This window comes from Sphaeramia orbicularis, chromosome 19, assembly GCF_902148855.1.
Source record: "Sphaeramia orbicularis chromosome 19, fSphaOr1.1, whole genome shotgun sequence".
Classification (NCBI taxonomy): Eukaryota; Metazoa; Chordata; class Actinopteri; order Kurtiformes; family Apogonidae; genus Sphaeramia; species Sphaeramia orbicularis.
In genome coordinates this window covers 6,638,925-6,663,349 of record NC_043975.1, presented here as the reverse complement: position 1 = coordinate 6,663,349, position 24,425 = coordinate 6,638,925, and the positions used below count along the sequence as shown (strand labels likewise).

The 24,425-nt window shown below is 35.5% G+C and overlaps 1 protein-coding gene across 3 annotated transcripts in view; it reads left to right on the top strand.

The window, feature by feature from the left end:
- dock1 (dedicator of cytokinesis 1) overlaps positions 1 to 24,425 on the top strand; it is a 506,089-nt gene that overhangs the window by 98,673 nt on the left and 382,991 nt on the right. For 2 of the 3 annotated variants that reach the window (XM_030163231.1, XM_030163230.1), the window contains exons 9-13: positions 725 to 806; positions 3,149 to 3,284; positions 10,529 to 10,601; positions 16,951 to 17,090; positions 24,232 to 24,357. In XM_030163231.1, the coding sequence (XP_030019091.1) occupies positions 725 to 806; positions 3,149 to 3,284; positions 10,529 to 10,601; positions 16,951 to 17,090; positions 24,232 to 24,357 (557 nt within the window). The remainder of the gene's footprint in view (positions 1 to 724; positions 807 to 3,148; positions 3,285 to 10,528; positions 10,602 to 16,950; positions 17,091 to 24,231; positions 24,358 to 24,425) is intronic. The other variant, XM_030163232.1, reaches the window with a different exon arrangement.

Here is a 24,425-nt window from a genome sequence, read left to right as displayed (position 1 = left end):
TAACTGCCTTCACACGCTTCCTGAAACTTGCGCAAGTGTTCCTCAGATATTCAGGTGACAACTTCTCCCATTCTTCTTTAATAGTATCTTCCAGACTTTCTCGTAATAGTTTTGCTCATAGTCATTCTCTTCTTTCCATTATAAACAGTCTTTATGGACACTCCAACTATTTTTGAAATCTCCTTTGGTGTGACGAGTGCATTCAGCAAATCACACACTCTTTGACGTTTGCTTTCCTGATTACTCATATGGGCAAAAGTTTCTGAAAAGGTATGGATAATAGTGTTAGGTATGATTATGACATCAGTATATGTTTGGTTTCAAAACAATTGACGTAGTACCTGCTGAGAAAAAACAACTAAATGTTCATTGTAAATTTTGCTTCCCCACCCTGTGTATGTGTGTGTGTATGTATATATATATATATATATATATATATATACTGTACTGTATATGTTTTTTTTTTTTGCAGTTTTTGTATATCTTGTATTTATTCTTATTCCACCAGGTGAATTTGAACGTGACCCTTAAAAGTGCTTGAAATTGACCTCGAAAAATGTGTATGAACCCTGAATATAGGAAAACACATGATTTTCAGTGAAGAAATACAAAGGGTAGTATTATAAAACGTGACGATAAATCACTTAATTTGGGAACTGACACCCAAGCATTACTGGGTCTTTTTGTGTTAAGTCGTGTTTTGTTTGGTGTGTGGTCCTAACAGTGAAAACTATCTGGTGAAATGGTCGAGTTCAGGCCTGGCGAAGGACATCGACCAGCTCCACAACCTGCGCGCCGTCTTTACGGTGAGTGTTTGCTTGTGTATGTGTGTGCGTTTGCCTGTGCTGGTCCAGTGTTTATTCAGCCATGTTATGAGGCATGTGGGAGCCTGTTTGCAGAGCCTGTATTTGTTAAGCTCTCTCAGACAGAGCTCTGCCCGCTGTATGTATTTGCCGAGGCAGTCACCTCTATCTAATGGAAGCCCAAGGGCAGAAGGGTCAGCGTTCACCCGTAGGGAACGCTTGGCTAGTTTTCGATGGGGATTGCCCACAGGAAATGAATTTGTAGACACAATCGCAGATGCTGCTGAGGCAATTTGTAGAGAGAGGCTTCCCCTTAATATACTCATCTTTTTCTAAAAGCTTCCATTATCTGCATCTTCAGAGAGTAATACTTTTATTTGGGAACTCTTTTCTGCAGAAGTATGACCCAAAACAATGTCAGGTGTTCACACAAGTCCTAAAATCAGAAAAATAGACAAAAATATTCAATCTGTGTATGAAGTAAAAGTACCTGAATGTGTACTGCAGGTCACAGGTGAAGTGTGTGAATCTGGAAGGACCTGCTTTATTTTGAACAAAGAAGATTACTGAAGAACTTATGAGAAGATCCGCTGATTAAAAGGGTTACAAAATAATTAATACAGGGTTTTTACAGGTGCTTGAAGTTTTTGAAAATGCTTGAATTTCAATGTGTTTTCCAAGGTCTGAAAAGTGCTTTAATTTAGTTTAAGTGCTTCGAAGTGCTTGTAATTATAACCATGTGATGTGATTTATTCATGTATTTTTAATATTAAATCTGTCAGGTTCGATGCCAGGCCAAAGTTACTTACAGAGAGGTGATACATTTTAAACTATATGGACAAAAGTATTGGGACACATCATGTCTAAAGCTGTAAGGTGTCCTGTTCATGCTGATTTGAGATAAAAACATCAATATTATCTTAAAATTTAATGGGAGATTTTTCTTCCTATGTGAGACATGAAGAAAGTCTATGGTTAGTTGTGGTAGAAAATTATTATTTACAGTCAGTGCATGAAAAAATATTTGAGAAATTTAGAGGTAGAACATTTAAAACTAGAAGCACTTGGAGAGCGCAGACCTCCGCCAAGGCAGATCAGTGCCCCGGATTTGGATGAAAATTTCAGGAAATGTTGATACTGGCACAAGGAACAAATGATTAACCCTTTCATGTATACTGGTCACTACGGTGGACCCTTATTCTACAGGAAAGTGAAAATTTTAGCTTTTTTCCATTAAACAATTGTCTTGATTGGAAACCGCATAATGCCACAGTTGTTGTTTGTTTGTTTGTTTTTTTCAGATACATTTTTTAAAATTATTTATGTATTTTTTTTTTTAATGGAATGTTCTATGCAATGGACAGGAAGTAAAACTGTCAAACTTTTGTCCCCTACATAGGACAAAAATGCATTGCTGAGGCTCAGGAGGGTAAAAATGTTTTTATTTCATAGTTTTCACACAGTATGTCAGTAAATGCATGTTTCTGAGCTTCAAAAATTAAACGCATGGTGTTCAGCTCAGTGGACATTTGTGTAACTCCATGAAAAATAGGTTCATTAAAAAAAAATAAATAAATAAATAATCACATTGTTTTTTTCGTGCCTAAAGAGGAATAAAAACACTCAGGAAAAGAAGTCTTGATTACGGTTCTCATAAATCATGCATGAAAGGGTTAAATCGAAATTTTATAGTAAAAAGTATCAGTATTGGTAAGGGTAAGGGTATTTTTTGTGTCCAGACAGTTTTGTTTTTTCTTTTTCAGTCCTAAAATTTCTCTTTAGATTGCAAAGGTTGCTGACCCATGAGCTAAACTATTGAAATGATGGATCTATGACTTCAGAATTTTACAGGAAAATGTCAAACTATCCATATTTGTTAAGTGAAACTCATCTAAAGCATGATGTTTTGGAAAGTTCAGAGTTTTAATCTTGAAGAAATGCTGTGCAAGAACCTAAAAAAAGGAGAAAACTATTCAACATCCTTTATTATAATCCTCCAAACTGATGTGCAGAGCTGTTAAACAGTTCCTGTCAGTGTTTAAAGTGGATCACACGCTCATACACTCGGAAATATTCAAGAATATATTACATTTGCCACTATAAATAAATGAGTAAGTTTAATCTACGTGTGGTTTTGGCTTAATTGGGTTTCCTTTAGCTCGTTTAAGGAAAATTTAATCATGTCTTAGGGATTTTCATGCAGAAAGACCCACTTTAAATGTGATGTCTTATTTAGATTCTTGAAGCTTGGTTTAGCTGGAGTCGAAGCCACTGTTATTGCCTGACTCTCAGGCAGCAGCGTCAGCAGTTTTTCTCAACTTTAGTTGTCTTTTTTTCCTCCTCAGGACTTAGGCAGTGAAGATCTGAAGAGAGAGAAGATCAGCTTTGTGTGTCAGATTGTCAGAGTCGGGCGCATGGAGCTACGGGACAACAACACAAAGAAGCTGACGACAGGACTTAGAAGACCCTTTGGAGTGGCAGGTAAACGTCATTTTCTCCAAAACCACCGCCTTGACTTGTGACATATTAGTCAGAAGTCACTTTAAAGGGGTTATAAGTAGTGTTAATATTCCAAACTCTCACCAGCAGGGGGCAGTCTAGTACCAGAACACACTTAGGACGAACAAAACGACCAAAGAATCAACCCCATGTGTCCACAGACGGCATCAGTCACTGAATAAAGTAGAAAACTCAAGGTTTACGCACGTCTGAATCCATGTCTCATTTGTTCTTTTCATGTTCAACTGAGAATCCACAATCAGAAAATGAAAAAATGACACGTTATTTCATTATTAGAGGTGAGTATTGGCCAGAATTGGCGATACGATTCAAATCATAATACTAGGATCACGATACGATATATCGTAATATATAATGATACTGTTAAAAAAGCAGTTTTTATTGCTTTTGTTTCTTTTTTCAAATGATTATTTCCCGGAAAAATTGAATTACACCAGAAATATGCACAAATACTAAACACATTTTTGTTTATTTATTTGTTAGAACTTAAATAATGTTTTGCAGACATTACAGTTTAAGATCCTGCTCAGATGTTCATATTCTATTAGTTCATAACTAACATCAGAACATTGTTTTTGTGCAATCCCAACAAAGGAACAAACATTGTTAAATAAAAGAGTGTTAAATGATAATAAATAAAATATAAACAAAAAACAAAAAACCGAAAATGAACCTCCACAATATCTGCATTTGAATAAATACCTAAAATATCGATACAGGACTTTTTAATATTGATACAGCATTGTGAAATGAAATATCACGATATATATGTATATACAGGGTGGGGAAGCAAAATTTACAATGAACATTTAGTTGTTTTTTCTCAGCAGGCACTACGTCAATTGTTTTGAAACCAAACATATATTGATGTCATAATCATACCTAACACTATAATCCATACCTTTTCAGAAACTTTTGCCCATATGAGTAATCAGGAAAGCAAACATCAAAGAGTGTGTGATTTGCTGAATGCACTCGTCACACCAAAGGAGATTTCAAAAATAGTTGGAGTGTCCATAAAGACTGTTTAAAATTTACAATATTTGAGGCAGGGATCGAAAGACAGTGTATGACCAATTGAAAGTCATGAGAATTTAAATCTTCAAATCATATTTTACTGCATTTCTAACACTCTTGTTGTCTACCTCAAGTTCAATTGCCATTTTTCTCATGGATTTGGTTGGATCCTTTAGGATTTTGGATTTGAGAGCTTTAATAAAAGCTTTGGTACGTTTTTTGTTGCTTCCTCCACTTCCAGACTTTCTGGTAATAGTTTTGCTCATAGTCATTCTCTTCTTTCCATTATAAACAGTCTTTATGGACACTCCAGCTATTTTTGAAATCTCCTTCGGTGTGACGAGTGCATTCAGCAAATCACACACTCTTTGACGTTTGCTTTCCTGATTACTCATATGGGCAAAAGTTTCTGAAAAGGTATGGATAATAGTGTTAGGTATGATTATGACATCAATATATGTTTGGTTTCAAAATAACTGACGTAGTGCCTGCTGAGAAAAAACAACTAAATGTTCAGTGTAAATTTTGCTTCCCCACCCTGTATATAATATTTATGTTCAGTGTTCAGTGGAGAAAACAACAGCTTCTACTTTTATCACTTCTTTTCTTTGTGTCTAAAAGTTGTTTCTTTGTGGTTCTCATCCCATCTGGTCACTTTATGACGTTTTGCTCAAAGGTCTCAGTGAGTTTTCTTCAGAGTGACTCACTACTCCACCTAGTGGCCATATAAACCCCCCCGGCTTGTCGCTGTAAATAAATTCAGTTTGTATCTCTAAAATCCAATACATTGGCAGAACTTCACACCTCTTTACTCTAAACCAGTGTTTTTCAACCTTGGGGTCGGGACCACCACAGGGGGTCACCTGGAATTCGTATGTGGTTGCCTGAAGTTTCTGGTAATTGATTAAAAAAAAAAAAGTTACTAATAAAAATATTTTTTAATAATTCAATATATATTTCATTATAATTAAAACACCACACACTTTTCCAAATAAAAATCAAGTTCAAATAAAATACAGGATATAATATCTGTGCGGCAAGGCAAGTTTATTTGTATGGCACATTTCAGCAACAAGGCAATTCAAGGTGCTTCACACAGGACATTGAAATAAAAGAAACAAAAAGAAACACATTTAAAACATAAAGAAAACATGTAAAAGGTGATTAAAAACAGCAAGTAAGAAAACAACACATAAAATAAAAAAAAAAAGAATAAAATAAAATAAAAATAAAAACACACACATATTAAAGTAAGAGTTGCAGTGCAGAGTTTCAAAGAGAATATAAACTTTAAAAAGTCCAAATCCTTTTAGTCAGTGGCAGCAGTGAACAGGTGAGTCTTTAACCTGGACTTAAAAGAACTCAGACTCTCAGCAGACCTGATATTTTCTGGTAGTTTGTTCCAGATATACGGAGCATAGAAACTGAACGCTGATTCTCCATGTTTAGTTCTGACTTTGGGAACACAGAGCAGACCTGCACCAGATGACCTGAGTGGTCTGGATGGTTCATACTGGACTAGAAGGTCTCTGATGTATTTTGGGCCTAAACCATTCAGTGCTTTATATGCTCGTAAGAGAATTTTGAAGTCTATTCTCTGAGAGACAGGGAGCCAGTGAAGAGACCTCAGAACTGGACTGATGTGAGGGCATATCTTGATTGATCTGATCATGTGACTGCGTGCATTACTACGCTTCCACCAGCCCGGACACAGTTGCAGTTATGGGGCCGTGACCGTGGACCCCTAAGGGTTAAAATGGGGTCACGAGCCACAAAAGGTTGGGAAACACCACTCTAAACACTCATTTTAGGTCATTTTTTAATAGCTTATAGTACAAACACTAACTGTAGCCCCTTTAAATACTCTGATGAAACCACAGATATGTGGGAGAAATGAGCGTCTCTCCTTACAGTTTAGAGTAAGTTTGTGCCAAGTTGCTTGTGCGGATGAATAAACATATTTGGCTAAAATTCAGAGATATCTAGCTAAAGTAGAGAGAAGAATTAGAGTTTGATTTATCTCCCGTTGGCAAGCTGCCACGCGTATCGTAAACTAATTAGATTGGCGTTTTGCCCACAGTCCTCCAACAGTGAAAATTATCCCCCTTTTTTCTGTCTCTTTCTCCCAGTGCCACTAGAAGAGCAGGTAAATGACAGGCTGATTTATGACGGCTTATCTTTAGGCATTATCATCACCGCTGCTCTTCACAGCCACGGTAAAGAGCCTAATTTGGGATATTTGCTTGTTTTGAGTCACACTTATCAAAAGGTTGGAGTCTTTGATGTGCAGCCTGTAGGGGATGATGGGAAAGGTGCGCTCCAACCCAAAGGATCATTTCAGGGTATAATTGGGAACATGGAGAAAACACTTCAACGAGGATAGAAAGATCAAGAAACACAAGTTGTAGGTGTTGTTTCGGGTTGGAAAGAAGCCAAAAGTTCATGGAGGTTTTTAATTTCATATGGATTTATCTGTATAAATAACATATCCTTGCACTGTTTGACTAGTCTGTTTTGCAGAAAGCAGAATTAACTGAGTTTTAACCAATAAAAAGCTGCTGAATACTATATAGAATAGAAAGAAAGTTCTTAAATCCACTCTATTTGACTTATTTATACTTTAGTGCCTAGATCTGTTCGTCTGGTTGGTTAAATTAGTGGCTGTTTAAATTTCATTTTGTTTTTTTGATTTGTTTTTTTCAATGTGATGCTGTCTTATACAGTACTATGCAAAAGTCTTTAGTTTTGTCTTTTTTTTTTGGGGGGGTTTTCAGGGTCTCTTTTCTCACTAAATGTGACCACTTTGGTTTATAGAAGCTGTTTTTACCCTGAGTCTTTAGTTTGTCCTGCTGTACCCACTTCACATATATGAGACTGGATCTAAATACAGAGGCAAATGCATATGTGTGGACGTTCGAACTTTAATAAACCAACAAACAGAATGTTGGACCAGGACTTTTGCAAAGCACGAGGCAATATTTTATGCAGCGTTGAATTTTGTAACCCTCACAGTGCAGGTGATTTTTACAGAAATAGAGAAATAATCCATAGAACATCCAGTAATATAGAATACAAACAGAATATACAATACAGAGGACAAAAAAATGAAAGTAGACAGTGGGATATGAAGCGTCTGCAGTGATGCAGTCGCTGTACCGGTCTGTCGTGGCGAAGAAGGAGCTGAGCCGAGAGGCGAAGCTCTCGATTTACCGGTCAATCTACTTTCCTGCCCTCACCTATGGTCATGAGCTTTGGGTCATGACCGAAAGGACAAGATCCCGGATACAAGCGGTCGAAATGAGTTTCCTCCGCAGGGTGGCTGGGCGCACCCTTAGAGATAGGGTGAGGAGCTCAGTCAGCAGGGAGGAGCTCGGAGTAGAGCCGCTGCTCCTCTGCGTCGAGAGGGGCCAGCTGAGGTGGCTCGGGCATCTGTTTCGGATGCCTCCTGGACGCCTCCCTGGGGAGGTGTTCCGGGCATGTCCCGCCGGGAGGAGACCTCGGGGAAGACCCAGGACACGCTGGAGAGACTATGTCTGTGGGCTGGCCTGGGAACGCCTCGGGGTCCCCCCGGAAGAGCTGGAGGAGGAGTCTGAGGAGAGGGAAGTCTGGGCATCCCTGGTTAGACTGTTACCCCCGCGACCCGGCCCCGGATAAAGTGGAAGAAAATGGATGGATGGGTCACAGTGTTGTGTTTTCAGTTTCTGACATGGCTGAAAATATTGGATAAAAGGCAACAGCGTCTTATAAAACTCAATTTTTGAACTAGTTAATACAAATGTGATCCTGTGTGTCTTCTAACTTACATGAGCAGAGGTCTTTCTCTGTTTGCACATTAGTAGAATTAATATATGGGCCACTAGTTGCTTTTCCATTGATCCTCAAATTGCATAGAAACTGCAAGAAACTTGAACTGGACTAACCCTAACCCCCTAACCCTAACCCTCTAGCCCTAACCCTAACCCCACTAAACTTTAACCTACTTTACTCAAAATATAGCCACATCTTTTCTGTTTCATGGACAATCTATAAACCCAATTTGGTATGAATTCAACCAATAGTTTTGCTGCTCGAGTGTTAACAAAGAAACAAACAAACCAAACCAAAAACAGTCCCCCTTGCCTTCCCTTTGGGGAGCGGGCTCATACTAGTAAGATCGTAAAGTAAATGGTAAAGATGATAAAACCAGAACATGGTACAATGAGCAGAACAGTTGAGGTCACTTGAGGTGAAGTCTTGCTGTAGATCAGATGTTCACTCAACCCAATATGAATGTGTTTTATGTCCAACATCATGACTTTACAGCATCAGCAAACACTTCACACCAATTTGTGCAGGTTAAAGTGAGTGAACCCAACACTTCTGGTGCCAACAGGCGCTAATGAATCACTGAAAACAGACTGGAATAAACCTGAAAGCTGAAGCGCTGAAGCTGATCCTGACATCTAAACAGACAGACGCTATATGGACAAAAGTATGTGGACACATGGAATTCAGGTGTTTTTTTTTCTAACGGGTCTGGGATACAAAACAATAAGAACAAATGTCATAATAAAGTTTTTATAGTGTTGGGATAAATGTAAACGTTTAATTTTTAATTCAGATTCTCTATTTATAATAAATACCAAATTTCTTATTTTTTTCCTTTATATTTTCATTTTCACTCATTGAAATTTCTCCACGGTTGGATAGATAATATCTTATCTTATGTTATTTCATCTTATCTTATCTTATCTTATCTTATCTTATCTTATCTTATCTTATCTTATCTTATCTTATCTTATCTTATCTTATCTTATCTTATCTTAACTTATTGTATCTTATCTTATCATATCTTATCTAATTTCATCTTATCTTATCTTATCTTATCTTATCTTATCTTATCTTATCTTATCTTATCTTATCTTATCTTATCTTATCTTATCTTATCTTATCTTATCTTATCTTATCTTATCTTACCTTACCTTACCTTACCTTACCTTACCTTACCTTACCTTACCTTACCTTACCTTACCTTACCTTACCTTATTATTCTTCCTCAGTGAAATGTGAAGAAAATAGATGGTTAATTGTGGTAGAAAGTTATTGTTTACAGTCAGAGCATGAAAAATATTTTAGAAATTTAGAGGTATAACATTTAAAATCATAGTCATGAATAAAAAAAAGGGAGGTGGGAGGACAGAAGGAAAAAGGAAGTAAAAGCTGTCACTATTATGGTATTTTGGATTATTGATTTTTTTTTCTGTTGTCATTTTCCCTTTTCCTTTCCTTTTGTTCTATCCTGTTTTTTCCCTTAAGCATCTTTCTACACCATTATTGAAAGCACTTTACTGATTTCTTGCTTTTGACCCTTTTACATACTAGATTTTCAATTTTGTTTTCATTCCCTTTTATGAACTTTTAATAAACATATATAATAATAATAATAATAATAATAATAATAATAATAATAATAATAAATAAATAACCATTCGCACGACATCAAACCATATTTGCACCCTCCTTTTAAACACTTTTTTTAATTCAAAATTTATATGACTGTTTGTTTTACGTGTATGTGTATGTCTATGTATGTTTTATGCTGCTGACAACACTGTGAATTTCCCCATTGTGGGATCAATAAAGGAATATCTTATCTTAAACAAAAGTTGAGGGGAAAAAAGTTTGATGGGAGATTTTTTCTTTGTCAGTGAGATGTGAAGAAAATAGTTGGTTAGTTGTAGTAGAAAATTATTATTTACAGTCAGAGCATGAAAAATATTTTAGAAATTTAGAGGTAGAACATTTAAAATCACAGTCATGGATAAAAAAAAAAAATCAATGTTAAGAGAAATTCAGAAAAACCAAATCTGAAAAAAAAAAACCAAAAACCCAAAACAAAACATAATTTTGAAAGCAAAGATAACAATTTAAACAAAACTAGGCAATGCAATGATATTTATCCCAATATAAAACTATATTATGGCATTTTTCATTATTGTTTTGTATCCCAGACCCCTGTTAGAAAAGAAACACCTGAATTCAACGTGTCCACATACTTTTGTCCATATATTGTAGCTCTTTATGTACTTTTACACTCACCGCCACCTTTCCAGTGTTTTTATCCTTTGTTAAACTACGCTGAAGCTGTTTTTTTCCCAGACCTTGAGAATGTTTTAACCGTCTCTCTCTTTTTTTTTTTTTTTCCGCAGTAATGGATGTCACCGACATCATAACGGGCAAAATGGACGATGAAGACAAGCAGCACTTTATCCCATTTCAGCCGTAAGTGCATTGTTCGACAGCGCACGCACACAAACTTGGCTCAGACGTAAGAGCGAATACAGCGAAGCGTTCCTTTAAACACCGGCTAATGTCGCATAAAACGGTGAAGTCGATATAGTTGTGCTCTTACACCGCTTTCCATAATTTGTGGGAATGTACTCGACGTGTCAGAGACGCAGCAGTTGTATTTTTTTTATTATTATTATTTTTTTTTTTAGGTGTTGAATCCTTGACACCTGATTAGTGGGGGTTTAAAGACAGTAGCACTTCCCTATTCCCTGCTGACTCAATTAAGGCAATCTCATTAACTGCTGCCATTCTCGTAGGACGGCACACAGAGCCACAGTAACCTTTTCCTTAACGTGATTTCTTGCATAATTGGAAATGCTTCAGATTCAGGCAGTTTAGCTGGCAGATCACCTCACTTAATGGTTTTATCTGTGGGCATAAATCATGGAAATTAGAGCCTTCCAGTGTGTGGAGAAGAATAGGACCTACAAGGGGTTATTTATGCCCGAGTGTGAATATTTGCCAGTGAAATTTAGCCGTTGAAGTTTTGAAGTAGCACTTCCCACAGCCCGATATTGAATATGTTAAAAAAAAAAAAATTCCAACAAAAACAGGAAGTGAAGGAGCCGTTTTTACTGATGCGATGGTGATAAGTTCCTGGCACTGGAGCAAAAATGGAAATTGCTGTTAGATACGGGCTGGATAAAACCAAATCCAGAAAAGATAGTTTATTTTTCTAATTTCAGAGGCTCCTTCAGGGTGGATGTCATACTTGGCGTGTTTTCAAAGCTTATAGCAATGAGATAATGTACTTAGTAGGAAAATATCCATTTTGTACTAAAAAAGGAATCGCTTAGTCAGCTTAGAGTTTATCAGCAACATTTATGGTAAACGATTCATCTTTTAAGTAATTTAGCAGCTAAAATGCAAACTTTGAACTAAATACTATGTTGTTGTTGTTTTTTTTTTTTTTTACTTAGATTTATCAGTACAATACAATGTATACAGGGTGGGGAAGCAAAATTTACAATGAACATTTAGTTGTTTTTTCTCAGCAGGCACTACGTCAGTTGTTTTGAAACCAAACATATATTGATGTCATAATCATACCTAACACTATTATCCATACCTTTTCAGAAACTTTTGCCCATATGAGTAATCAGGAAAGCAAACGTCAAAGAGTGTGTGATTTGCTGAATGCACTCGTCACACCAAAGGAGATTTCAAAAATAGTTGGAGTGTCCATAAAGACTGTTTATAATGGAAAGAAGAGAATGACTATGAGCAAAACTATTACCAGAAAGTCTGGAAGTGGAGGAAGAAACAAAAAACGTACCAAAGCTTTTATTAAAGCTCTCAAATCCAAAATCCTAAAGGATCCAACCAAATCCATGAGAAAAATGGCAATTGAACTTGAGGTAGACAACAAGAGCGTTAGAAATGCAGTAAAATATGATTTGAAGTTAAAATCTTACACAAGAACACCAGAACACTTGTTGACAACAGCAACAAATCCAACTTCAGCAATTTTTGGGAATCATGTTTATGGCCGCCTTCTAGCCCAGATCTAAACCCTCTGGATTCTGCTATTTGGGGCGTTTTAGAACATGCTACCAATAGAACATCACACAGCAATGTCGACTTTCTTAAAGATACTATTAAAGAAGAATGGGAGAAGTTGTCACCCGAATATTTGAGGAACACTTGCGCAAGTTTCAGGAAGCGTGTGAAGGCAGTTATTGAGAAAGAAGGAGGACACATAGAATAAAAACATTTTCTATTATGTCCATTTTCTTGTGGCAAATAAATTCTCATGACTTTCAATAAACTAATTGGTCATACACTGTCTTTCAATCCCTGCCTCAAAATATTGTAAATTTTGCTTCCCCACCCTGTACATTCAGATACAGTTCAAGCAGTTTCTTTTCCTTTTTCTCAGCTGTATGTGTATTCCCACAAACCTCCACACACTGTAAGCCCGGATAAGTAGAGTTTACTCAAAAAATTTGATGCAAATGATTGCACTTAAATGATTTGAGTAATGATCGACTAATCAGTTGGTTTAAGTAGGTTCAACTTTAATGCTAAAAGTATTGAACTTAAACTATTAAGTAGAAAACACTAAAAGACAAGTTATTTGTACTTTAAATCTGTTGTAAAATCAACCCCACTATCCAACCATTCAACTCAGCATTTTAGCTTACACTGACTCATTTTCTCAATTGCAGCCAGATTAATTTATCATTGATTAAACAACTTTTTTTAAGTTAATCAAACTCAAAATCCTATTCCTGACCAAAATAGTTATGAAATTATTCAACTTAATATATTGTGGCATGAATGGAAGTTAGCTCAATGTCGTTTGCCAGTACAGGAAGTGCTTTTAATTTGACAAGACATTAAGATTTTTATTGTTCAATAATAGTCCTAGATGAACAGTAAATCCATTGTTCTTCCTCTGGCTCTGACTCATGGTGCAGCTCTACAAAAATACAAAAACAAACACAAAAAGGCCAATAAACACTGCCATACACACATTAAATCCAAATTAACACTAACACCACAACCCCGCTGAACCCCTGCACAGAAAAAGAACACATTTTCAACAACATGCCCAATACCCACAATGCAATACGAAGATAAAAAGGTGTGGTCATGACTAAAACTTAGTGATTTAATTCCATTCAGCTTCAACTTTTTCGTACTTTCAACTATGTCTACAAATTAGTAGAATATACTGAACATTTTACAGTAACATCATAAAACTTCAATCATTTAAGTGCATTGTAATTAAAGCATTTTCGTAAACACAAATTCCGGGCTTACAGTGCAGGCAACATAGGATGGAAAGTAACAAAAACAGTAACAATCACAGCAAATAAATAATGTCCACTTCCAAAAATAAGGCTGTAGAAATGCAAAAGGTGAAAAAACAAACAAACAAACAAACAAACAAAAAAATGTTTACTTCTGTCTTAAAAATACACAAAAACACAGATTATTTGCCAAAATGTTGAAGAAATCTGGAATGTTGAAGGAAGTGATCAAACCACACAGAGGAAATGAAGAAACTGGGATTGAATTAGACGATTAAAAAAAAGACATTCAGAATAACGGTCTGTTTCCTACATGTTTCCAAACTTGTGTTGCCTGTTGTTTTAATTTGTGAGTCAAAGATGGAGGTGCTGAAGATGATCTGATGCCGTCGCCACCTCTCACCTCTTCTTCATCTTTCTTCTTCCGCCATCCTCATCCACCACATACACGTTCTTCTCACAGCTGCTACACATCTCCTACTTTCTTCTTCTCACCTTGATCGACGTGGTGCTCTCCACGCCGAAGCCCGGAGGAGAACAAAACATTAATGTCATGTTTTTCTTTTCACTGAGTGTGTATCTGGGCCTGGATGTATTCGAAGGCAGGGCTGTCAAACTCATGTTAGTTCAGGGGTCACATTCAGCCCAGTATGAGCTCAAGTGGGCCAGATCAGGAAAATAATTTGTTTTTATTTTATTTAATCTTAATTAACCAGGAAAAAAGCAATTTGAGATTAAAAATGTCATTTTCAAGAGTGTCCTGGCCAAAACAGCAGCAGCAGAAGTTACACAAAATAGGATGATGATGACAAGATGAAATGGTTGTTTAGTTCTAATGTATATAAATTAGCATTATTTGTTTGTAAAGCCTGGAAAAAGCGGCAGATGTGTTTGTTTAAATGGGTCAGTATTTTGTTTTGTTCATATCTTTTGTGCCTATGGTCTGGTGTTTGATTTTTGGTGTGTATTTTTGGTGTCTTATAAGCCCATGTAAGGTCTGGGCATGTTTTTTATGCAAGACACAATAATAAAAACATTCATTAATTTATTCAATAGGAACTGCAGCAGAAGTTACACAAAATAGGAATTACAGCCGTACATCCACACTAAAAATATACATAAAACACAATAAAAGTCTGTTATAAAACTATCAGGATGCTTGTGCAGGTCTTGAAAATCTTTAAATCTGGAATTTGGAAACACCTGAAATTTCCTAAGAAAAGTGCAATTTTAACAACATTATGTCTCCGTTTATCATTTACACATTTGCATTTCAACTTATAGATTGCACTTGATCTAAAAATGTATAAAACATTTTTTTTCCACAGCAAAGTTTGGCTTTTTTTTCTTTAACAAACAAACAAAGAAATAACATTGCCCTAATCCTGGTAGGAAAAAAGAAACATACACACATACAGTAAATACATACCTTTTTTTTTTTTTTTTTATTTATCTTTTTATGAGCAATGTAACAGAGCATACAAAGGATCATAAATACAATGCATTCATTATACATTGCCTTTTTATATCATTTTTGTAAATACATACCTAAAAGTAATTACCATAAAACTGGAGATTTTATAAATAAATCAAAATTGAAAAAAACAAAACAAAAAAACAAACAAAAAACCCCTAAATAAATCACATAAAATAAAATGACAATACAATGAATGAATGAATGAATGAATGTTTTTATTATTGTGTCTTGCATAAAAACATGCCCAGCCCTTACATGGGCTTGTAAGACACCAAAAATACACACCAGAAATCAAACACTAGACAACAGGTACAATAGATATGAACAAAACAAAATACTGACCTATTTAAACAAACACATCTGCTGCTTTTTCCAGGCTTTACAAACAAATAATACTAATTTATATACATTAGAACTAAACAACCATTTCATCTTGTCATCATCAGTGCTCCAGAACAGATCAGGATTCCGGGTACACATATCAAACAAAGGGGCTCTCCGTTCATCATATAGAGGATAATACAAAAGAAAATGTGATTCATTTTCCACTTCCCCCAAATCACACAATCATACAACTATGAAATTATAAAATCAGACTATAGCAGTATACAATTATAGTACAGAATAGGAAATCTATATATGGACCCCATGAACAGGCACATTTCTTGTCCTTTTTAACAATATACAGTATGTTCGCGTTTCGCAAGACTAGCAGCCAGTTCTTTTATCCACAAACCAACAGAAGTTATGTCCATACTTTTCCATAAAAGTGCAATTTCACTGGTCTACAATTTTTTTTTTTTAGAAATGATTTGCTTCAGAGATTAAATGTGCTAAATGTTACGTATTTTCATAAGATTAATTGGAAAATAAATGACAAAAGTACCGGTTTGCTGATGTTTTCAAGGTATATGATTAAGTGTTATTACACATATATATTGGTTTATGTACATTTATATAATAGTTTTATAAATCTTCCACAAAATAGAACCTGTAAAGTGAATGTATTCTAATGTGCAGACAGTGTTTGGAAGTAGATCTTGTAGTTCTGAGACAAATATTCCTTTTGAGTCAAACCCATTCTTTCGTTAATTATTGAATTTCACATTTTGACCCAAGGCTGTATCTTGGAAACTTCAGCCAACCAGCATTTTTGACTTGATTTTTCTTTATCAGTGACTCTCGTAGTAAAATTTCATTACTTTTATTCTGGAAGCATTTTCCTTGTAGACCAGTGTTATCCATCTGTAAAAGTCTAAAGTCATGGAGTAGCGACTGCTGCAAGGTTACAGTAAAATCTTCAGGAGTCATGCCCAGCACACACAGTTTGGCACATGATGGGACTTCCTTCCCAACTACAAAACATTTAGTAAAGGACAGAATATTGTTAAAATTGCATTTACTTCTTTAAGACATTTCAGGTTATTTGCATTTTTAGTGAAAGGATAGTTTGTAAAATTTAAGCTGTTTCATGCAATTTTACTTCTTGACACTAAAACAAACATTTGCAGTTTTCATTATTTATAGGTTATCATAATAGTATTTTACTGGTCTGACCCACTTTAGACCAAAATAATGACGTATGTGACCTCTGAACTAAAATGATTGAGTGTTAATATTTTCAATGTCATTTTTACATCTCACAAATTCCTCCTACGGGCCAGATTGGACCTTACTGGTGGCCTAGTTTGGGTCCGCGGGCCTTATGTTTGACACCCCTGCTCTAAGGTGTAGCGCTGTGAGAGTTTCCTGCTTCAGATTTGAGCTCAGGCAGGTCAGGCTTCCCACAGCTGCTGTTGCTCTGTAAATGCTGACTCGGCATCATTTCCTAAACAATGGTTTCTCTGTGTGTTTCTGTCATTACCCATCCTGCCTCACTGTAAACTGCTAACAAGTGGCTTTGTGTCTGTCATGGTATTGGCATCACTCTCCGATGTGTCTCTCTCTTCTTCCATCCCACTCCCCTCCTCACAACCTCCATCACTCTGTGGCTCCTCCTCCTCCTCCTCTTCCTCTGTGGTGTTTGCCTGTTGTGTGCGTACTGCAGGCTAGCGTTGGATGACGCCATTCGCCACAAGCAGCTGAACATCTCCCGTTTTTCACCCAGGGTGGCGGGGGAGAGCGACTTCCTCCAGACAGTCATCAACAAAGTTATCACCGCCAAAGAGGTCAATCACAAAGGCCAAGGTACAGTACGACGCTCAGACACATGAGCCGGGATGACGAAGAAAACGCATCACTACACTGACATTTATTTATGTATGTGAACCCCCCCCCCCCGAAGATTTTTGTAGATGTTAACATTATCATGATTTAATTTTGGTTTTTTTTACTGTTATTATTTTACCGGTCCGGCCCACTGGAGATCATATTGGGCTGAACGTGGAACTGAAATAAATGAGTTTGACACCCCTGCTCTAAAACATAGAGAAAAGTTTGGAGTTTACATCATTTATATATTATTATGTTATTACACTGAACAAAAATATAAACGCACCACTTTTGTTTTTGCTCCCATTTGTCATGAGCTGAACTCAAAGATCTAAAACTTTTTCTGTGTACACAAGGTTTATTTCTCTCAAATATTGTTCACAAATCTGTCTAAATTTGTGTTCGTGAACACTTCTTCTTTGCTGAGATAATCCATCCACCTCACAGGTGTGGCATATCAAGATGCTGATTAGACAGCAGGATTTTTGCACAGGTGTGCCTTAGGCTGGCCACAATAAAAGGCCACTCCAAAATGTGCAGTTTTATCACACAGCACAATACCACAGATGTCACAAGTTTTGAGGGAATCTCCACCAGAGCTTTTGCCTGTGAATTGAATGTTCATTTCTCTACCATAAGCCATCTCCAAAGCTGTTTCAGAGAATTCATGAAGAAGACTGTGTGAGGAAAATGGTGGTCACACCAAATACTGACTGGTTTTCTGACCCCCCTGGACCACCCAATACAGTAAAAGTGCACATTTTAGAGTGGCCTTTTATTGTGGCCAGCCTAAGTCACACCTGTGCAATAATCCTGCTGTCTAATCAGCATCTTGATCTGCCACACCTGTGAGGCGGATGGATTATCTCAGCAAAGGACAAAGGAGAAGTGCTCACTAACACAGATTTAGACAAATTTATGAACAATATTTGAGAGAAATAGGCCTTTTGTGTACATAGAAAAAGTTTTAGATCTTTGAGTTCAGCTCATGAAAAATGGGATCAAAAACAAAAGTGGTGCGTTTATATTTCTGTTCAGTGTATTTTACTGGTTCGGCCCACCACAGGTCAAATTTAGCTGGATCTGGCCCCTGAAGTAAAATGAGTTTGACACCCCTGATCGAACTGTTCTGAGCGTATGTTCTCTCCTGGTATTTTCATATGAAGTTAGATTTGTGCCAACACACTGGCAGGACATGGAAACTGTTCACCTTTACGAATAAGAACATAAGTCTTTGTCAAGTGTTCACATTATAAATCACTGCACATACTATAAATAGTTGCCCCAATCACCATGACGACAGGATCTAAGTAATGCACTTGTTAATTAAGGAGCAGAGGCTTTTGCAGATTTTATCAATGATTTGACGTTCGTGCTTGGACGGGGAACAGGAGCAGGGGGAACATCTATGACGAGGGGGGGGGGGTATACGGCTCGCGGGCCAAAACCGGGCCGCCAAAGGGTCCAGTCTGGCCCATGGGATGAATATGTGAAATGCAAAATTTAGGGTGTCCAAATCATGTTTTTTTAGTTTTTTTTCTCTAAACTTTATTTGGAGTTTTGCAGAAATTGAGCACTACAAACATCGTATCATATGTAAGAAAACAATTGCACAACTTCCAGTTTTTACAGAACAAAACAAAACAAACCCTAGAACAACTAAACCAACTTTGTCCATTAACACATGTCCAGATCCTTTTAATTACAATCCAGTTTAACTCCATATTTTTCTGTTTTACGATAGCTTAAGTAAAATTACATGAAAATATGTGTATTTACAAACTGTCATTTTACAAATAAAGGGAATAACATGAGCAACGGTGTATAACCTGAAATAAGTTGAAAAATAAGTGCAATTTTAACAATATTCTGTCTGTTACTAAATGTTTTGTGTATTTATAGGTCTGTAAGTTGTAATGCACATGTTTAAATGATAAACTGAGGCAGAATATTGCTAAAATTGCACTTATGGTTGTTCATTTCCATAAGTGCAGCTGAACTGGTTTTGACTTGATTTTGCATTTCCACTCTTTTGTATATATGTACATAGTCTGTATAGTTTTTATTATTATTATTTTTTATTTTATATTGTTTGTTTTCTTGCACTGTCTTTATGCATGCACACTTTTTCTTGCACTTTATTCTGTTGCTGCCTGGACCATTGAATTTCCCCATTGTAGGATCAACAAAGACTAATCTAACCTTATTCCGATTTTTTTATAGGATAGTTTATAGATGTAAACATTTTCATAATATAATTGTAGTTTTTTTGGAGTTGACATTTTTTGTTTGTTTTTGGTTCGGTTTGTTTAGCAGCAAAACTCTTGTTTGAATTCATACCAAATTGCGTTTAGAGATTGCCAGTGACCCAGAATATATGTGATTACATTTTGGGAAAAGTAAGTCAAAGTTCCAATTTTTTTTTTTTTTTCAATAAATTTTTAAAATCTTTTGTTTTCCTCATTCACTTATAATGGTCAAAATTTCAAATGGCTGTAGCAGCAAAACTGTTGTTTGAGTTCATACCAAACTGGGTTTATAGATTGCCAGTGACCCAGAATACATGTCATTACACTTTGGGAACAGTAGGTCGAAGTTCACATTTTTTATGAATTTTTAAAATATATTTTTTTTCTCCCGTTTACTTATAATGGGTGAAATTTCACAACATCACAAACATCAATTTTGTTTCAATTTACTTCAAACTTGCCACATATATAGAAGCAACTGATATGATGATGTCACCACACGCATAGACATGATGACATCAGCTGGATCGATGCCAAAATGAATGACAATATTTGCGAGGGGCGGGGTTTGTTGTGCCTGGAACCACTTGTTATGTTGTTATTTTACTGGTCCGGCCCACTTGAGGTCATACTGGCCTGAATGTGGACCCTCAAATAAAATTAGTTTGACACCTCTGGTCTATGAAGATAAATGTCAGCTCTGTTTTGACCCACAGTGGGACGACTTTTGGTTACTCTTGCATATCATTAGCCTCAGTCACAGCCAATGATGCAAAATGAAGCAGCAGTGTTAGGAATTAAAGTTAGGCTTATATCATAATTTGGAAAAAAAAAGAAAAAAGGCATAGATAGATAGATAGATAGATAGATAGATAGATAGATAGATAGATAGATAGATAGATAGATAGATAGATAGATAGATAGATAGATAGATAGATAGTAGGGCTTCTCAATTATAGAAAAAAAAAATCATGATTATTTTAGCAATAATTGAAATCATGATTATTAAAAACGATTATTTGTTAACCTTAAAGTTGTTTATTTTTTTCTTGCAAAACAATGTAAAATATACTCTTTAAACATAAATAAAGCTTTTAACCACTAAAACAAAGTATGTTCACTTTTGTACGAAACAAAAAAATCTTTGAATGCAAATAAGTGTACTGTAAGTTCAAGTATGTTTCCTTTTGTAAACAAACAGTGCACTGGAATTAAACTGCTATAGACTTGCCATAGAACTGGAGCAATAAAAAAAAAAAAAAAAAAAAAAAAAACTCACGTAAAGTGCAAATTATAAATTCAAGTACCAGACCGCTAGGTCCAACTTTCCTCTTGGGGTGGACCTGCCGGCTAGCTGGCATCTGGAGCTTAGAGGGGGGCGGGGCCCAGCAGCTCATGGTAGCTTGCCTGCGCGTGAATTAAAACGACTCAAAATTAATAATCATTTTTTCTCGATTACATAATTTTTGTAATCGTTGTGTATAATAATTGAAATTGTAATTGAATTTCGATTAATTGCACAGCCCTGATAGATAGATACTTTATTCATCCCATAGGGAAATTTACAGGTTCCAGCAGTGTTCACAAACTTAAAAACAACAGTAGTAAAACACAATAGTAAGAACACAATCGTAAAAAGAAAAAACTTTAACTTTCCACAAGGAGTCAGTGGAAAAGGAGACTGTGGTGCTTAGAGTCAGTGCAAAGGATAAGGATAAAGTGCAATGTAAACAATGCAATGTAAAGTGTGTAGCGATTATGCTTTGATGCTAACGATACCAAAACCTGAATGGAGAACCTGGAGAAAACAGCGCTCGATAGGCTTTTTTCAGCCACATTTGAGCCGTTTTTCTGAGTTTTGTGCCGTGTATATTTGTTGCCTCTGTTTTTTTCCCAAGAGGATATTTAGGGTGAAAGATGGCAGCCCCCTGTAGTGCGGTTACGGGGCTGGAACTGGCACATCACGCCGTGTTCCCAGGAAAGAGAAAAGAGGCTTTTCTTCCTACGAGGAGGAAAGTGGAGCTGCTCTGCTGCTGTTAAATTGTTGGGAAATATGACCCGTGAAAGTCTCCTGAAGGTCTTTGTTTCAGAATTATCCACGTCCTCTCAAGCATTACACCTCAGGTCTCTCCAAGACCAATTATTTAACTCTGGGAACTACTCTACAACTTAAATATTCGACTATAAATGTCAGTGATAAAGAAAGAATAAGTGCCCGAAGAAGGAGACTCTGAATTTGGGTCGTTGTCATTGAACTGAGGATGACTGTTTTTTTTTTTTTTTTTTTGGCTGGTTGTTTTCCATTTAATTTTAGTTTTAATTAGTTTTTAAATCTTCTTTGCTGGTTTAGTGTAGTTTTAATTGAGTGTTTATCACTATCAGAACTGTTTTTTTTTTTTTTTGTAGTAGAGAGGCAAGATTAAAAAACAAAAAGGTCAGAACAACTACCAGTCGGTGTAAAAAACAAGTCATTTTAGTCAGATTTACTTATGCATAACCGATTTTTGTAAAGCCTCAGTTAAATTAAAAAAAGATGTTAATGAAGGTTTTATTTAATAATAATAACCTTGATTTGAGATAATGTTCCCTACACTGATCTAAAATGTTTAATAACTTCTGAACAGCTAATCTTATCAATACATGTAAATAATTGGTGTAAAATACAGTTATTCATCTTTTCATGGTCATCAAATATGACCCATTTGGATGTGCAGAGACTCCGTAGTTACCGTGGAAACACCATCATCTTCTACAACATTGATTCATCAGTCAAACCCATGGAGTTGGATCAGTGACAGTGGATGGACATATTTGGTTTATATGTTTATTGAATAATATATAAAATGAACAAAAAGAAGTAAAATAATTACAAAATTCTAAGTAACGTGTTAAAAACTAAGCAAAGAATTAACGAACATGTAAAAAAAAAAAAAAAATTAAATAAGCCACAAACTGAACAAAACTGATGAAAAAATTATAAAATTTGTAAGAAAATGGACAAAAACCACTAAAAGAACACATGGAATGAACAAAAATGAATGAGAAAATTTACATAATAATAAATAACTTTGAGAAAATCAGCAACAAAATGAACAAAAATGAAGTAAAACTAAATTCAACAAAATAAACAAAAGTAAAACCTATGGAGTTTGATGAATGATAGTTGATGGACATGCTTGGTTTATATATATTGTTAAAAAAAAAAAAAAAGGAGAAGAATGTGAAAAAATAAGAAGAAATCAACTAAGTGATTTTTAAACAAAAGTATAAAATAAACAACAAAATGAAAAACAACCAAACTGCTTAATAAAACGAGCAAAAATGATCAATAAATCGACAAAATAATAAGTAACATGAACAAAATAAGCAACAAATTGAACAGAATTGAAGACAAAATAATAAAATAGGTAACAAACTGAGGAGAAAATAAATAAAATGAGTACAAATGAACAAAATGAATACAAAATGATCAAAATAACTTTAAGATAAGATTATTTTTTTCTTCATTTTTTTCTCTTTTGATATAATAACCTTTGACTTTACTCTGAGCTTTTAGGAACATCTACATGATCAGTGAAATAAATACAGGAAAATACCTAATTTTTGATGAATAAATGCGGAGGATGATAATATAAATACTGACAAATCACTGAGGGAAGATTAAATGTAATGAAAGATGTATTTGGAATTTACCGCTGAAAGTAGTTGTAGGTGTTTTTGGCAGATATTATTTGCTTGTTTATCAAAATTGAGGCGTGAGTTTAAGGTGATTCCTAAATATTTAACATGATCAATCTCATTAATGGTTTAATTTTTGAATTTTACCATCAGTTTTTCATTTTTGTGAGTACAGAAATTGACAAATGCACGTGTGTGTGATCATTAGAACTTTACTAAACCGACAAAAATAATATTGGACTAGGATTTTTGCGCTTTTTGGCTCGTGTAAAACATTATATCTCTTCTTGGGGGAAGTCATAAGTGAATAAAATGCTATGATTCATTTATTATTCTTGGATGTGCTTAACCCTTTCATGCATAGTGGTCACTACAGTGGACAGTTACTCTCCAGCTGTTTTCTTGTATATTCATGGGTTTTGTTGTTTTAGTTCCATATCAGTCAACAGAGTGGACACTTACGCATCATGTAACTTTGCTTTTCTTGATAAACCTGATATGCAGTGAGATGTTTGAGTGTAAACCAACTGCTGATTGTTAATAGACTGTAATTATCATTTTTTCTTTAACAATTTTTTTTTTTTTTGTATATTATCTCCATGAAGTGAGTAATAATTAGTATTAGAGTATGTTTAAATATGAGAAAACATCAGATTAGCATCATTGAAAGTGTTTTTTATTGCATAGTTTTCACACAGTAGATCAGTAAATACACGTTGCTTGGTTTCAAAAATTAAATGTATCATATCCATCTGAGTGGACATTTTTGCAACTCCATGAAAAACAGGTTCATATAAAAATGTTTATCACATTGTTTTGTTTTGTTTTGTTTTTTTTCATGCCTAAAGAGGAATAAAAACAGGGAGGAAAAATTGTGATTAAGGTTCTCATAATTCATGCATGAAAGGGTTAATAATGACAACGCAGTGACTTTACCAGTTGGATATATTCTAGTTTTTCCTTTTGAATAATACAGAGAAGACACTTGTTTTCATCGTTTTTATGTTTCTAATCACATCCCGTGGGTAAAAGCTATTTAGTGTCTGGACCTGGAGCTATAAGACCCCACTCTGACATCTGAGTGTAAAAAACATAAGCAGGAGTCTCTTTTTAGTGTTTTTATATTCAGTCCGTTTGCTCTAACGCTGTTTCCTCTCATGCTATCTTTGTCCCTTCCTCTCTTTCCTCAGGCCTGTGGGTCACTCTGAAGCTACTTCCTGGAGATATCCATCAGATAAGGAAGGACTTCCCTCACTTGGTGGACAGATCCACAGCCGTGGCTCGCAAGATGGGGTTTCCTGAGATCATCATGCCAGGTGGGGCGGAGTCAAAAAAGCTTCACCTTTATCTTGTCTGCACATATTTTACTTAAACAGAAAGTCGT